We start from the raw sequence: 18713 nt of genomic DNA on the forward strand, positions 1-18713 counted from the left end.
GAAGTTTTCAATAATCACCAAACTAAACTTGACATTCCGATACTGTGCAACATTTAAAACTTGATATTCATACTGCGTAACATAACTAGACCATATGTTATTTATAAAGAAAGAATAAAACCTACCTTATAGATGAAATTTTCCAAAAAAAATGTTATATGTGTGAACAGCCGTTCAGTGTAACGTGTTAGCTAGAACATCAAAATGGCTTCACCTGCAACAGTTGAAAAATTAGAACAACGTTAGAAAATCCCGCCAATAGTAGCCAATGAAAAACAGAATACATGTGGTGCAATGAACCATGAAGGAAGGGGGTTTACCTTAATTTAATTAATTTACTTAATTGGAAAAAAAAATAGAAAATAGAGAAAAATGGGCAAAGGTGAAACAGAATAAAGAATAATGGAGTGCTAAAATATAAACTGAATAATTGGAAAAATTGGGAAAATTAAAGAATTGGATAAAATTATACCGATTACAGAAAAGAACATGAACCTGAACATGAATAACTGCAAAAATTAAAGAATTGGGTTAAAATATACTGATTACAGAAAAGAGCAAAGTCCAGAATACAGTTATCAATTAATTAATTTTTAAAAAGATAAAGAATAATGAGCGAATGATTAAAAAAATGAGCGAAGAATACAGAATGAAGGATCCGGCTTATTCAGGGGCGGATCAGGAAATTTTCATAAGGGGAGCCCACCGACTGCCTAAGAGGGCCCCGGTCCAGTCATGCTTCAGAGATTCCCTATATAGTCAACCAAATTTTTCCCACAAAAGGGGGGGGGGGGCTCGGAGTCCTCCTCCAAGTCCGTCTCTGTTATTAATACCCTTGTAAAGGCTACTTTTTACAGTAAAACAAAAATTATCAAAAACACGAGATTATTATTGGAGAAGTGCTTCGAAATATTTACACCAGTTTTTGTATACTAGAAAAGACTTCGTTACCACTATTTCTTAGATATCGGTTGATTTTATTTGGGCTTCTGTCGGAGTTACCGAGTTAATTGTGACCGTAAATTATAAAGAATCGAATGAAGCATGTATTTAGTTGCTCCGTCCTGGGAATACTTCAAATAACCTATTATGAGCCAAGTGCAACTTCTGATAAAAAAAAATAGTTGAACTTTTTTATAAGGCAAGGAGAAAGAATATATTTTGTCCGCAGCAACACCAAAAATATCACCAGAAAGATAAAACAGTTATAGCGTTTGTTGAACTTTTATATTTCATCACAGGGTTGTCATTAAAGAAACAAATACTTAGTGTTCAAGTGTAAGAGATAAATTAGGGCGGACAAATGATACCATTATAAAATGTACATCCATGGTTAAAGAATTTACTAGTATATTTAGTCGCGAGTCCGATGTCAGTAATTTATGTCCCCAGACAAATGTTCGTAAGAATTCATGTTCAGGTCATCAATATTTCAAGGTAAAAACGTCCATGTCCTTTATTTTACTCAGAAAATGTGAAATTAAAGAAATCATTTACATGTTAACAATGGAGTTTTTAATTCTTAATATGTTTTTATGTTCTGTAACAGTTGTGCATTAATCTTTTAATCAGTCAGGATTCGACTCGGCTTCGTCAAAAATATCTCCCAATTACGCCAGCCAATTTGTACAATCGTTAACGTGGAAGCCATTATACGGATGACGCGCTGCCAATTTAGCTCTTGAAAACCGACAAATTTATCCACATAGCCCCATAACGACCCTTACATGCAAGTTGTATTTTAAAAGACATGTGTATATCTATTAGCTATTGAGCATCATTTAATGTACTTCTGCATTTAGTCAACTTAAAAATTATTGTCTAATCGGTTGTCAGGTGTAATTTTCGAAAGTTCGAAAACATTTAAAAAAATTTAACTAAATATTTCGTGGAAGGGCAGACTAAACATTTTCAAAGGTTGAAGACTTATAACCCTAGATAACTCACACATAAATAAAGTTTTTTTGAAGTCATGCATTTCAAAGATCCACTTGAAAAGTCTGTCGATAAGCATTTTAGTCAAAATTTGTTATTCGAACACACCTACTCTGTTTTTATGACTCATCGGAAAGGTATTTCACCTGACCCACATATTTCATTTTAGTACTGTGATTTTTTATTGATATTAAAGTCAACCTGTAGCCTCAAATATAAAACTAATAAAATATGATGCGCGATCATGTATCAAATATATTTGCTTTATAACTTTCAAGACAGAATGGTAAACTCAAACACGCCTTAACAAAGAAAGGTGCACTCGACTTTCTCTTTTTTGATGAAAGTTTTGCTCCTTTTTAGGATTTTTTTTTCAAAAAAAAAACTGTCGCCGGGGCAGAGATGCAAATAAAGGATGTATTCTTCTGATGTTTCGTCACGTTGAAATCTCTTTCGGGATTTCTTTTCCAAAACATGTGATACAAGTGGAAAATATCAATGAATTTAAAAAAAATATTATAATCAAACTGATCTATGTGAAAAATTGTGTTCTAAAAATAAGTAGTTTTTGAGATATATATTTTGTTTAATTTCAATAAGCAATCCGGTTAGTGTGATTAGCCAAAATGTTGAGAAAAATTGGTGAAGTGTACAAAGAAGTGATTTTATCAAAAATATGTACATCCCATGTCATTCTTTTCATTCCAAATTCTTAGATATGTATTTTTCAATCATTCATTACAAAGAAGTTGATATTATATGCTTTTTGTTAGAAATAATAATCTTAAATTTTAAAAATTTACAGCATGGTCAATTTGACACGAAAAAGCAACTAAATTTTATAAACTTTCTTATATTCAATTCAATTCAAATCAAATTCTTTATTTAACCTCGGACACATTAAGTGTACAAGAGGACAATAAACTAACATCGTATACATAAATGATGGCAGGCGAGACCGACAAAATACAGAGAAAACACAGTAAAATCGAACATATGATATCATGCTTCAACACACTATTGAAATTCAATCTGACACATGTTTTTTTCTTAAAAATACTTCGAGATTTTTTTCGGGGACAATGACAGGTTTATGTATAGTCGAACATGACATAAAGATAACATATTTTTCATTTTTATCTCACTTGGATTTGTACTATAGTAACTAGGTACATATGTTTTTCTAAGTTTTACAAATGGTGGAAATACACATTGGAATAAATAATGAAATTCATTCCCGATTCCGTTTTTGCAAAGGTTACAAATTCTATTCTCTTTAGGTATCCCGGCCCATCTTCCAGTTTCTATAGGAAATCTAATATTTGCACATCTCAATTTAGTAATGAAAACCCTTTCATGTTCCTCGAGATTCATCAAATATTTTTATAATTCAAACTTGTTTTTGAATAGAGAATAGAAGTCTCCCCTTGGAGAATTTTGAATCTGCGATACCCAATGCTGAATGAATTGATCGGTTAGTCTTTATCTTATATTTAATTTAAGCTGGTTTTTATCTATATGTACCTGGTTACTCCTTGAACAAAACTCAATCCATATTCGTCCAAAGTAGATTTTATGTACGAAATCCATTTGAACTTTTTAGAACTAGTTTTATGTAATTCAAACATTAATTTATACATAATTGTTGATAATTTATGATCATTTAGCAATAAATTATTCCAAAAAGACCACATTATATTTTGTTTTATTACAAGTCTAAAGGATATCTCCCAGTTTCACCCTAAACCATGTAGTTAGGTGTGGTGTTTCTAAGTTTCAGGATTTTTTTTGCAAAATTGAAGATGCATTTTTCTATACAATTTTTATTTTCAAAACCCCATACTTCAGCTGAATATAACAAAACTGGAACAACAAGACAAACAAAACGTTTAAATTGTAAATCAATAGGTACACTGATACTTTGTATTTTATAGAATAAGGCATAAAGTGCCTACTGAGCTTGATCATGTAATTTCTTTCTAGCAGTTGGAAAAGTTCCATTGTAATTAAACATGACCCCTAGGTATGAATATGAATCCACTGTTTCTATAATTTGATCATTAATCTTAAATGCATTACAATTCTTCATCTTTCTTTTACTAAAAACCACTACCTTTGTTTTACCAATGTTAACTTTTAGTTTCCATATATTACAATATTTCTCAAATGATTCCAATGCTTTTTGTAAACCTTCAGGCGTTTCAGACATGATGACAGTATCGTCAGCATACAATATCAAGAACAGTTTGATATAAAGCAATAATTTTTTTAAACATAAATCTGAGATATTTTCTAGACAGTCTACATTATTATCCACAAAAAAGTCTTCTAGGTCGTTCAGATAAATTGAAAACAAAAATGGTGACAAATTTTCTCCTTGCCTTACACCAATCTCACAGTTGAATATGTCCGAGGACTCTTTACCAAGATTGACTGTGTCTAAATTTTGGTACATATTATATATAACAGCTGGAATTTTACCCCTGATACCAGATTTTTGCAAATTTATTCCACAGCCCTAGTCTCCAAATGGTGTCAAAAGCAGACTTAAAATCAACGAATGTACAATAAAGTTTCCCGCCTAATGAAAAGTAAATAATGACTAGGGCGTACAAGACAAATATGTTATCAATAGTTGAGTGTCCTTTAGGAAAACCAACCTGTGAGCTTGAAATAAGGGAGATACAATCTGATAGTTTACCAAGTCTATTACTTTAGGATAGACGAAAATAATTTGTTGAAACAAGAATTTAAGGTAATACCCCTGTAACAATTTAGGTCCGACCTTGTACCCTTGTTTTTGAATATTGGCACTAATATTCCAGCATCCCATTTTTCACATTTCATATTAACACGATCTATAATTCGTTTTTTAAAGCTAGATTATTCAGATTGGTTCACTTCGTCTTTTATAGTCAAAGAATGAACAAAAGTTTAATTTTATAACTTTTATTTTTTTCATGACAATAGCCCAAAAATGGGTAAAAATTGATGACAAATGGCGAAATCATAAAAATGGGGTATTTCAAATGGCCGAAGCAAAATAAGACGTGCACCACCATATGAGCTATTCCTTCATCAATTACTTTTTTTTACAGTAACATAAATAAAAAAAGCTCAGGTAAAGAAAAAAAGTTTAATTCTAGAAATGTTTGGCTCCTCAGAGGTGTCCATCCTTATTGCTTTAAACAGATCAATTTATTCTCTTTCTGTGAATTTTTTTCGGCGGAATTTCTGCTTATACACAATCGACTGTTTTATGAAAATGTGTCTATGATTTAAAAGTTTACAAATATCTCGAAGCTCCAAACTATAATTGAAGTAAAAACACATTTATAAGATGCATAAAATTCATGTCCTTTAATTTTATAGGAAAATTTGTAATGAAAGAAATAATTTAATTTTTAATTGTTATATGTTTTAAAATTGTTTAATAGACAATAATATTTCACTATATATAAAAAAAAATATGGGTGTTCGTTTTTTTATATAATTAAACGGACTTGTTTTCATACGAAAATGGATATCAGATTGTTTTGTCTTTATGATGTACATAATTACAATTGTTCCTTTCTTAATTTGGATATTGATTAATTTAACGAATGTCTTAAAAATAAAATTTAACAGGGACTTTTTCATTGAAAAAAAATGAGAATGCGGATATATAAAAATGTTCATAGGAAAATAAGTGCCAGACACATTTTACTAGAAATGGGCTTATTTTCATAGGGAAATTTATCCTAAGACTTACATTCGTAGAATCAAAGTCACGGACTTGATTACCTTGGAAAGACATAATTTCACTGTTACACAAGTACCCGATATATACGCTTAGTCGCTTTGAACAATAATAATCACACGAGAATCTACAGCACCGTCTATAATGACAACCCAGACAAAGTATTAAAAGAGGGTTGGAACTATTCAAATGCTTATAAATGATTAAATGTTGTATTTAACATAGATACTTAGGGACAGGACAATTTTCTTTTAGCCCTCCCCCTTTTTTTCCAAATCCGTTATTCCGTCATACAAATTCTTATTTTTAGAAGATTTTGTAAATTGTAAAGTTGGATTAATATTCAATTACCACAAACACTTTCTTGTCAAATTCCATTCTTTATAACTTTGTAATGATATATGCAAATATCAAATGAAAGTTTCAAGGGAAAAAACTTTTATTATAAAAGATAAAAAAAAGTAAAAAATATTATACATTTAGTATCATTGCGGTGCCATTTCAATGCATGTACCGTCATCTTCGGAATTATCTTTTATTTTCATGCATGTTATATTGTCATCAAATCTTTCAATTTGGAGGCGTTGGTGCTTTGTGGTCTTGCACGGAGCACTTCAAACATATCGATAAATGAATTGTCAAATTCACATTCCACTGCTGTGTTTGGTAGTAAGGTCGTTGCCTGCGTTACTACTGTAACTACTAAATATTCCACTTATGTCTTACATTTAGGATATACATCATATTATATTTGTCCATAATAAATAACGTTGTGAATGTTAGGATCTATATCGTTTTTGGTGTCAATTTCGGTGTCTGTATGGCGTTACTTTCAAACGCACATTTGAACAAATATAGGGGTTAGCATCGAGTGTAAGTTAGTTATACACTTCGGGAGACGGCGTGTCTGGATAAGAAACCCCTCCGGCCTCCGACCGTCGGGCTTTCTTATCCAGACACACCTATTCCTCAGTGTATAACTATTACTGAAATAAAGATCGTTTTGTGACTGCTCTGTGTTATCTAAGATGCATTCATTAGAGCTATTTTCCTAATGCTTGTAGTTTAAAGGTTTGGTTAATTTGCTTGCTTGCTTTTTTTTAGTATGAATTTATGCTTAATCTTAATTACAATGCTTAAGCAAACATTTTTATAAACAAAGCAAGCAAGCCAATCACACTTTTAAACTACAAGCATTAGGAAAATAGCTCTAATGACGTTTAATAAGTATGTGATGTATATTTAGACCAAAACCGAAAACTGCTTTTTCCGGTGACGTGGATTCGCTTAGCTGTCCAAGATATATGTATTCAATGATGGCGTGTCATAGGAAAGAATAAATTTAAGCCTACATATTGATCTGGATCTGGACAAATTATTAAAGAAAAAAGAATTGACTATACTGAAATACATGCCTTTTTTACGGAATTTATTGATATGTTACCTCAGACTTTCACTCACCTAAATATGCATATATAATCAATCCTTCTGACTTCATAAATTTTGTTACAGAGTCGACTGAATTAAGACTTTGTATGATGAAAATTAATTAATGTCCTTCTGTGAAAATGCATCGCATGTACAATAGAAATGAATCGCTCTACAGTGAGAATGAAAGTCTAGTATCATTATTCGACAGTAAACATTAATCGCATCACAAAACCAGCATAGTGGAATTTGATTCATTATCAACAAGCTGAATAACAAAACCCGTTTTAAGTTATACAACATTGATAATTATGTTAAAAGGCATTCATTTTTCTTCAAATGAAACTTAACTGCTTCTTTTAAATCCCTTGTGCAGAGGCTCTGTTCGTGAACTTTTCTTAATATTTATCTGTGTATCAATTTTACACCTGGATGGCTGTAGGCGCGATGAAAACCCGTCCGCATCTCATACCTATATCATGAATTTATAAAAACAATACGTATTATATATTATTTCTTATTTTATTCAAAAGTCATGAATTTGTCGTCTGTTTATATATCATTCTACATCAGAAATTCATCACGGATACAGTAAAAATTGCATTTCAGGATTAGCACATGACGTACATTGCATGTCCTTGATGTGCTAGCGTTAATTGTTTACAGAAAGTCCTAAACAACCTTTACAATCCAAAACTAAAGTCGAGCGCACCCTATACTAGAAGGTGTAATTCAATAAGTCTATTTTTATACGCCCGTTTACGGGACGTGTTATGGTTTACCGTTGTCTGTCCGTCCATTCGTCGTCAACATGTCGGACATTAACTCGGAAACACTTTCACCAATTTGCAAGAAACTTTGGTGAATTTTTTATATCTATTGACGTAAGCTCCCTTTCGATTTTATAAATTTCAGAATTTACGTTTATTAGTTATGGGGTTTTATTCATTAAAAAAGGGAGATTTTCCAGTTTTCGGACAATAACTCAAAAATGCTTTCAGCAGTTGTCATGAAACTTTGGTAAATTGTTTATATCTATTGTCATAAGCTCCCATTCGATTTTTATAAATTTTAGTTTTGACGTTTCCGAGTTATGGTTTTATTCATAAAAAAGGGGTGATAAGTTTTCTAGTTCTCGGACAATATCCTTAAAGTGCTTTGAGCAGTTTTCATCAAACTTTGGTGACCGATTTATATCTATTAAGATAACCTCCCTTTAGTTTTTCATAAATTTCTGATATGACATGGAGAAGTTATTGAACCTTATTCTTTGAAAAGGGGACGGGCGTATCATGCGCTCATGGCGCAGCTGTTTATTTATACTTGTTTTACCCAGGAACATATATATTGACAGATATATTGTTCCCAGTTTTACCCAATATCTTTAATTATATATATCTGTTATAGGGGAATCATTGTTAGCGTTGCATGCAATAATACTCTATCTATTAAGCACCTAATTGTCAAATATAGTACTCGGGGAAAGGCAGTGGATTTTTTAAAATAAAGTTCCCATATGTTCAGCTTTGAAACACCGAAAGGGCACATTATCCTTAATTGATGATTGCTTTTTAATAGACAGACATACCTAGCTGAATTTTATCTGAAAATTTACTGTTGATGGTACATCTTTGAAAGTCTGTGTTAAATTTATTGACAACGTTTTTAGAATCTGTTTGAAGACTGTATCGTAAAATGCCTTTCCTTTTTTTTTTTGCTGTTTTATTGTTGTTTCATTGGCCAAACCCAAAAAAATTCCCTTTATTCCGATTTTATCTACTACAATTACTCAAATATAAGTCTTCCATTGTAGACGTGTGTCTCTTACATGGTATCCTTTAATGCCACACTATATCACATTGAAATTAATCTTTTTGTCCACAAGAAACCTAAGGAATATATCAAGTTAAAATTCAAAAACATATATACTATAACTTCACATTAAGCTGAATAACTGTCAGTTTGGCTTCTGAGAAAACCACAGAACTGCTGACAGTATTTTCATATTGAAATCTTTAATTAATAAATATATACACAAAAATAACAAAAAAAATCTATGCATGCTTCATTGCCCTTCTGTATAAACTATGCAAAATGGGAGTAGGAAAGTCTTTTTACAGAGTAATAAAACAACAATATTTAAATACAAAATCCTCTTTATAGTATAAAGATCACATTTCCGATTATTTTGACATTACTAGAGGTGTGAAACAAGGGGACTCATTAAGTCCCACTTTGTTCAATATTTTTATAAATGATATCACTAAAGGCTTGGAAGATGACAACTCAAGTCCATTGGAGCTTATAGATAGTAAACTAGGCTCCCTCCTGTTCGCTGATGATCTCATTTTACTCTCAGAATCTAAGGAGGGTCTCCAAAATAGTCTGAATAAAGTTTCCATGTTTTGTGAAAACTGCCAGCTTTCTCTAAACATAAATAAAACAAAAAGTATGGTGTTTCAACAACAAAGCAAAAGCCTGAAACATCTATACTTGTCTATATAAACAACAAAATAGAGAATGTTTTAGAATATCCATACTTAGGACTGCTGATTAAATCAAATGGTAATCTCAGCCATAATACAGCTGAATTAACAAAAAAGGCCAAAAAGGTTTTGTTTTCTATCAAATCCTATACTAATTCTCTTGGCAATCTTCCAATCAGAGTGTCAAATAACTTATTTGACGCCTTAGTGAGACCTAATTAACTTATAAGTCTGAAATAACATATTTAGATTCATATATAACATATTTCAAAGCTAGAAAAAGAGCTTTGGTTTCTGGAAAAAATGTGAACCCATTTAATTTTATTGACAAGACCACATTTTTGCGCCTGTCCCAAGTCAGGAGCCTCTGGCCTTTGTTAGTCTTATATCATTTTTAATTTTAGTTTCTTGTGTATAATTTGGAGTTTAGTATGACGTCCATTATCACTGAACTAGTATACATATTTGTTTAGGGGCCAGCTGAAGGACGCCTCCGGGTGCGGGAGTTTCTCGCTGCATTGAAGACCCATTGGTGGCCTTCAGCTGTTGTCTGTTCTATGGTCGGGTTGTTGTCTCTTTGACACATTCCCCATTTCCATTCTCAATTTTATTCAATAGAAAACTTGCATCTTGGTTATTGCAAGCTTACCCTTGGCACTAACAAGAGCGCCTCAAATTTTGGTACAAGGAATGAATTGGGGAGACCAGTGATCATTCATTATTAATTGAAAAAGGAAGGCATTTTAAAATTCCTCGCGAAGAGAGATTGCAAAAAAATGCAAAGTACTAGATGACGAGAAACATTTCTTAATAAATTGTTCTCACAATTCTAATATTAGATTAACATATTTTAATTGCATTATCATAGAAGATAATTCATTTGCTAATCTCACTGACAATGACAAAGTTAAATATATACTTAACCCATCAACACCAACACAAGTGACTAAACTAGGATCCTTTATTAAAAAGTCAATAGAACTGAGGACGGGGGACCCTTTAATATTTACTTGAACCTGTATATATATATTGAGTAACTTAGTTATTGTCTTCATTTGTTTTTTTATATGTCACAAACTGTAAAGTTTATATGGCAATACAATATTGAATTGAATTGAATTGTTAAAGAGTCTGTTACGAGTTTGATTCAGGCTTTTGTAGACAAATTTACAAATGTACTAAAAATTAGGATCATGTTGATTTAATCTTACCAGAGACATTATATGAGGATATGGATGGGGTTTATAGAATTGCGAATAATGGGAAAAAAATATAGAGAAAAAAGAAAAGTTTACCCCCCCCCCCCCCCCCCTTTGCTGTTTGGTGTGAGCCAAGGCTCCGTGTTGAAGGCCATACTTTGACCTATAATAGTTTACTGTCTACAAATTGTGACTTGGATGGAGAGTGGAGAGTTGTATTGTGACAGATATTTGACATACATTTTGGACATAATTGACGTTACAATTATTCCTTAAATTTTATGTTTATCACGTTTTATAGCATTTTTTTCTCCGGTCAAGCAAAGATTATGTATTATTACCATTGTTAAAGTGACCTCTCTCTCTCTATTATATATGGGACATTTAGTTATACAACATTTTAACCCTATTTCAGACAATAACCATATTTGATCATTTCTAATTGTATGCTGACAAAGAAAGTGATGTTGGCATACCATCAAATAAATGATTGCTATATAAGTAAAAATTCTGCTTTGAGACGTCAAAGTTTGAATTTTGAAATTTATAGGTAAGTCATGATTTTAAAATTATTAAGATTTAAAGTAAAATATTTCTAAACAAGTTAAACTAAAATAAAGATAATTAAAAGTTTTCATAAATAAAGTTTTATCGAAATATTTATTGTTTTCTATTAGGGAAATAATTGAAAATATTTGTTTTTCTTTATTGTTGTTTGTAACTGTTTTGTATTCTTTTGTGTTGCATTTTATTAAAAAGTTTGAATTTTGAAACTTATAGGTGTCAGTCGATCCCGGCCTGCCTTTACATCGGCAGCAATGCCATACACCATCCTAGGCATTGTTTACAGCTAGTTCCCCCAGCATGTAAAGACCCAGAATCAACTTTCACAGATGTAGTTCTTCTGTTGAGAGTCTGAGGGAAAAGTAAGCAGACCATGTTACATTACGCGAATATCAACCTACTTCTTATTACAATAGATACCAATATATGTCATTTAAAACTCACTAATAGCAACATACTTGGTCGGTTAAGAACAAAAGTTTACGACAAAGGACAATTTCAGCTTCCAATTGTGAACTTTTTTTTTCTATGTAGCAACATTCCAGCAGCACCTGCATATGGAGTACAACCTCACAGTTGATAAGATATTCCAGAGCTTACATTTCCTATAATCTTTTCCTTGATAGATGGTTGATGCTTACAAGGAAGCTACTAAACAAAGAGTTCCAAGTGGTGAAGTTGAAATCATCCCTTCGAAAATTTTACGGTCGACATCACGATCGAGTAGGTTGACCGTTATGGAATATCTGTTTCTCAGACTGCTAATGACGACACATATGTTCCAATATAAGTTATCTACGTTCATATCCTTAGATATGGATATTTTAACACCCAGAAGTATCCAAGTACACCCTGAGGCGCAGCCGAAGGGTGTACAGGGTACTGAAGGGTGTTAAAATATCCATATCTACGGATATGAACGTAGATAACGAATTTATCCTCGGTCTTAGTCTAAATCTGGCGATTTTTAGGGAAATTCGACCACAAAGGGAAACGTTTTTTTCATTTTTTAAATATCTTTTATTGTAATTTGGGAATTTGACATATTTTTAACGGGGTGTAGGGTACTACCTTTGGTAGTACCCTACAGGTAGACAAATATAAGACGTTTTTAAACTAGAGACAGAGAAACTGAAATGGGTCGAATTTGGCGCACAATGTTGTGAGAGTTACATCATAAACGGTGTGACGTCAACGTGGGTCATTTGCATAGCTAGGTCAGTAGTACCATTCATTGACAATGTGGCTGCATAGTGATGCATTTACTAAAATGAGTGCGAATAATCGATATAATAAGATAAAATCGTTAGTGGATTAAATATTTAATTATACAGACATCATGGAAAATCTACAGAATTCGATATTTCATAAGGAACAACCATGGAAATAAGGAAAACGCACGTAAAATTCGCTGATGTAATGGGTAGCAACGTCCGGGGATATGGGTTAGCAACACCCAGGGGCTATGGGTTTTGTAACGACGTGCGTTAACCAATCAAACTCCTAGAAATATACTAAGCCGGGGATAATTGTTTATATTACCGCAATCCCGCTCTCCTTTCCTCGAATGTGACGTACCGAATTAGACTTATCACTGGGTTTGTATTTACATCAGCAATGCGACGGATGCTACACGTGGAGCAGAATTTGCTTGCCCTTCCGGAGCTCCTGAGATCCCCCCAGTTCTTGGTGGGGTCCGTGTTGCTCAGTCTTTTGTTTCTATGTTGTGATTTGTATACTGGTGTTTGCCTTTTCGTCTTTTTTTTTAGTTTTTTGCCATGGTATTGTCAGTTTGTTTTCTACTGATGAGTTTGAATATCCCTTTGGTATCTATCGCCTCTCTTTTGGAGTCTATTTTTTTGTTTTTGTTAAATGTAGTCATTCAAATTTATTTGTTCAGTGTATGTTCACTGGTGTTAATATGTCCTTTGATTGAGTTAAGCTATTTCAGTTGGTATTTTATAGTGTGTCTTTCTATGTTGTGATGTTACACTATTGTTTATGAAAAAGGGTGAAGGTTTGGTACCATTAAAACGTTTAAACCCGCTGCATTTGTTTTCACCTGTCCTAAGTCAGGAATCTGATGTTCAGTAGTTGTCGTTTGTTGATGTGTTTCATAAGTGTTTCTCGTTTCTCGTTTTTTATATAGATTAGACCGTTGGTTTTCCCGTTTGAATGGTTTTACACTAGTGATTTTTGGGGCCCTTTATAGCTTACTGTTCGGTGTGAGCCAAGGCTCGGTGTTGAAGACCGTACTTTGACCTATAATGGTTTACTTTTTTAAATTTTGACTTGGATAGAGAGTTGTCTCATTGGCACTCATACCACATCTTCTTATATCTATTGTGTTGTTTTGGAATCTAATGGTCATTTATTTAAGAGAAAATGTCCAACCAGTTGCTTAAAAACTTGTTTAAAAGGAGATGTGGGGTAAACAATCAATCAAAAAAAAAAACTTCATAGAGATAGTAAAAAAGCAAGTCTCCATTTCAATGCTGTCGTTCTATTCATTTTTTTTACCATATCTAATTTACTCACCTTTTTACACTCAAATTTAGTTAATGGACACATGTCCTAATTAATTTCCATAGATGGTCAAGTGTAGCGTACAAATAAATATTGAACTGTAACATAAAAATGCAAGCCACACCAGCACTCAGCAGATGTAATGAATTGTTTTAAACAATAGTAAACTGAGTAGAAATCACAGTAGATTCAGACTTTGACAAAAAACTTCAGTGAACAGATATATAATATAAAATATGAAAACACGTTATTTATTGCATACTTCCAAAGCGCTTTTTCTGAATTTACCTTCACCAGGAACGCTCAAAGCCGAATATTTGAAAGCCGAGGATGTATAAGAACCAAAACAGTTGCAGAGCTATATGACCAAAAAGTACCTTAAAATAGCCAAATTCATCTAAAGTTGAAACCTTTGTTTCTCTATAATTTCAAAATTAATAAACGGACAATTTTAGAAAGGTTTGTTATAAATCACGTCTACTGATACCCTCTGGTGACTGATAGTCCACCAGCAGAGGTATCGACCCAGTGCTGTAAAAAATGAAAACAACACGTTATTAATTTCAGGCGTCAGCTTAAGCGCATTTCTTGATTTACCTATTTGAAAGCCGAGTATGTATAAGAATCAAAATAGTTGCAGGGCTATATGACCAAAAATACATAAAAATATAATATGATACCATTTGATTAAATCAAATTAAAGGTAAATTTCGTCACTTTGTCTTTTTTCTTCAATTACAAGTCACTGAAGAAAGAATTACAAGGCTCGAGTGCTTTTACTCAGTACTTTTAATTTATTTGGGTGCAAATATTTTTTTCTTCAAAATTTAAGTGCACGCCCGGGCATTTTGACATAAACGTAGCTACGCGCATGACGAAACAAATAAATAAAAGTATGACCGAAACGACTTTTATTACATGGCAGAATCGATCAAGTCCGAACTGGCTCCATGGCCGAAATGTCTTGTTTCTAATGATATCGCCCAAGGTGATGGCATCGAGACCTTTGTTAGCAAAGGAAAGTTTTAGAAAGGATCTTTTCACCTTTTCCTATGGTTTGAAACGTCTGTGACTGGCGATATCCGAGATGATAGCTGTAAGTTTGTATTAGTTTGAATGGGGGTTTGTAACAGTGGTTTCCAAACATAAGTTGTGTAGAGGTTGAAGTTTTGAAAGGTTAGACTGTAGTGAATAAAACTCCGTACGAATGTGACGAATACCCAACGGCTTTTGTATAAACGACATAAGATCATCAAAAGAGACATTATGTAGAATATGTGATATATAATGACGATGACCATGACTGCGTCTACGTCGAGGAGTAGAGTTGAAAATGTTCATCAAATTCACAGAGCTACAAGAAGGACTAGATATAATTCCTATACCATTATTTTTTCTCATTGCAACCGTATGGTGTCGCAGTTCCAAGTTTCCGAATTCAGTAGTTTGTCTACGTTGAGGTTTTGCAAGATGAGGGTTGTTTGTCATATGTGGTGTATTTTTCGATGAAGTGAACTTGTATAGAAAGGATTGAATGATCAGGCTGATTAAAATATATGTCAATATATGTCTTGCAAATTAACAGGTTTCTTTACCAAAGCAGCAGAATTTCTAGAGATATACAACCTACCCTTCTTTCTTAAAATACTAGTATTCGAAAGTATACAAAACTAGAATGGTAAAGAATGACAAAATCAGCAATAAACGAACACTGGACTAGAAAACTAGGCCTAGAATGTGAAGAAAAATCAACTCTACGAAATTTGACAATCTGAAACTTAGAAATAAGTGTTACACATCCAGTTTGGGCTACAGTTTCTTCATCTGTCTCGGACATTCGAAGCAATTACAAAAAAACAGAATGTTGACAGGAACCTATATATTTTACAAGCTCATTTGCATAGATTTAATCAGGGGGGAAGTACACCCGATTTTTATACGCCCGTTTACGGGACGTATTATGGTATACCGTTTTCCATCCCGTCCGTCCGTCGTCAACATGTCGGACAGTAACTCAAAAACGCTTTAACCATTTTGCATGCAACTTTGGTGAATTGTATATATCTATTGACGCGAGCTCCCTTTCGATTTTTACAAATTTTAGATTATACGTTTCCGAGTTATGGGGTTTTATTGATTAAAAAAGGGGGGATTTTCCAGTTTTCGGACAATAACTCAAAAAAACTTTCACCAATTTGCTAGAAACTTTGGTGAATTGTTTATATCTATTGATGTGAGCTCCTTTTCAATTTTTATGAACTTTAGATTTAACGTTTCTGAGTTATGAGGTTTTATTCATTACAAAAAGGGGGATTTTCCAGTTTTCGGACAATAACTCAAAAATGCTTTGAGCATTTTTCATGAAACTTTGGTGAGTTGTTTATATCTATTGATGTGAGCTCCCTTTCAATTTTTATGAATTTCAAATTTTACGCTTCTGAGTTATGAGGTTTTGTTCTTAAAAATAGGGGTGATTTTCCAGTTTTCGACAATAACTCAAAAGTGCTTTGAGCAGTTTTCATGAAACTTTGGTGATTGGTTTATATCTATTAAGTTATTGAACTTTATTCTTTGAAAAAGTGAAGGCGTATCATACGCTCATGGTGCAGCTGTTTAATCTAAATTGTAGAACCGAAACTGATGATCTTTATAACACCGTTAAAAATACCGAACTCCAAGGAAAATTCAAAACGGAAAGCCCTTTATCAAATGTCAAAAACTGAATATGAATATCAGGAAAACATAATATACTCCCATCAAAAACTTTATGTTGGTATTACATCTCATTCAAAATGGACAACTCACTTCAGTAGCCGTGATGCAATATGTGTATCCTTATAGTAAACTGTCAGGATTTTGCAAATTCATGAATTATACCAAACAACCCAGAAATTCTTGGAAAGATTGAAAACATGTTCAGAATATACGGTTATGAAATTCACCAAAAGAGAATATCCACCGAAATATAATGTTCCCGTGGATTTCACAGATCCCCATTAAGACGCCTATAGCAATCTTTACCACCATAATGAATACATTGATAGTAACAATAGAAGCCGTCTAATTTTAGTTTTAACTGTATGCTAACCAACAGCTGTTTTAATATCTGCTTGCAAAATACTAATATATATAAACTAAAAGACTCTGCATAGGAATGCTAGAACGTTTTTGGATTTTAATATGATTAAATTTTACTCTGCAAATATAGATCATTTCTTTTAAAACAGAGATGTAAAAAAATAGCTAGCAATCATCTACTGAAATCATGTTCGTAATGCAGATCTTTTAGACTTATATTCAATGTCTTTTATATGTGAATGTTGACTTTTACTACCAAGCCAGTATCCAGTATCCTCAACAGTTAAATTATAGTGCCGACAGTTCATATATTTTATTAAGCTTACCATTGCTTGTAATATCCAATATACATCTCGGCGAACATATGAGTGACATGTGCATTCCTGTAAATAGCTTTTGTGCATGTGCAACGTTTTCACTTTTTCAACATTTCAAATTTGGAGTTAGTTTTTAATGTGAACATGTTAATTTTAAACTGATGCGTTAAGTAAACACAGCTAGCTGAGTGTGCTCCAACGTTTCGGGGAATTACAAAAAAGAAGAAGAAATTGCAGTTAGAGCTTTTTATTTGCCATCATCCATCATCTTTAAAAACCGCTATAGAAAGAAAAAACATGGCAAATATGCTCAAAATGATGAGATCGACCTAATGGCTATTGACATAAAAACTGTCAGACGACGTCGTGTAGAGTCCATTTATCAGCATAATACAGATCTGAATTTAAACTCTTCCTTTAGATGCTATTTCTTGGTCATGAAGATTAGCTTCTGTCCAAGTTTCATAACAGTCCATGAAGGTTTACAAATGTATCATGATGTCTAAAAATTTAATCCCAGACTATCTGTAAATGTTAACTGTAAAATTCTAAGTCCATCTATCAGAAAAATACTGAAAATGAAAATATATTTTCAAAGATTCTTCAGGCATTATGCCTTAATCATAAAAAAGATTCTGCCAAAGTTTCATAAAATTCTATGAAGGTTTGACAAAGTAATTGATGTGTAACAAACTTTAACCCCAGACTGTATGTACTTGTTAACTGTAAAATAATCAAGTCCAGTTATCAGTGAAATACGGAAAAATGAAAATAAATATTTTCCAAATTTTGCTATGGATACTGTATTGGTCATACCCAAACTTCTGTTAAAATTTCATAAAATTCCATGAAGTTATTGATGACTGAAAAACTTTAACCTCAGACTAAATCTGAATGTTAACAGTAAAAAAAAATCCAGTCCATTTCTCAGTAAAAAACAGAAAAATTTTGCTCTGGATATTGTATTTTGGTCATAAACCAGCTTCTGTCCAAATTTCATAAAATTCCATGAAGGTTTGACAAAGTTATTGATGTTTAAAACAACTTTAACCACAGACGGAATCTAGGATCGCTATGTCTCACTTTCGCGACATAAATGTCGCAGGCTCAACAAAAATGATCAGCAAGACAAGATCTACTAATGACTAATAACTCAAATGATCGAAATCTTCAGTCGACAACTTCATTTACCCTTTAATGACGTTTTTTCCCTTTTTATTCAACATAACTCAAATTGTCAGTTAACTCTTAATAGAGACTGACATTCCCCTTTAATGATGATTTTAACTTAAATAAGGGCATTTTTGAAGATGCAGGTGAGTGACACAGAACCTCTTCTTTTTTTAAACGAGACCCAAACGGGCTAAATAGAATTTTAAGCTCACCTCGCCACATGTTCTTTTGCGATCACTTCACTGCCTCCATTTTGGTAAGGGAGCAA

The 18713-nt window shown here is 32.7% G+C and overlaps 1 protein-coding gene across 2 annotated transcripts in view; it reads right to left on the reverse strand.

Moving 5' to 3' along the window:
- LOC127727978 (uncharacterized) overlaps positions 1-18713 on the reverse strand; it is a 153854-nt gene that overhangs the window by 89922 nt on the left and 45219 nt on the right. For both annotated transcript variants that reach the window (XM_052235121.1, XM_052235122.1), the window contains exon 11: positions 126-214. In XM_052235121.1, the coding sequence (XP_052091081.1) occupies positions 200-214 (15 nt within the window). In that variant the 3' untranslated portion in view covers positions 126-199. The remainder of the gene's footprint in view (positions 1-125; positions 215-18713) is intronic.

This window comes from Mytilus californianus, unplaced genomic scaffold (assembly GCF_021869535.1).
Source record: "Mytilus californianus isolate M0D057914Y unplaced genomic scaffold, xbMytCali1.0.p SCAF_2, whole genome shotgun sequence".
NCBI classification, from domain to species: Eukaryota; Metazoa; Mollusca; class Bivalvia; order Mytilida; family Mytilidae; genus Mytilus; species Mytilus californianus.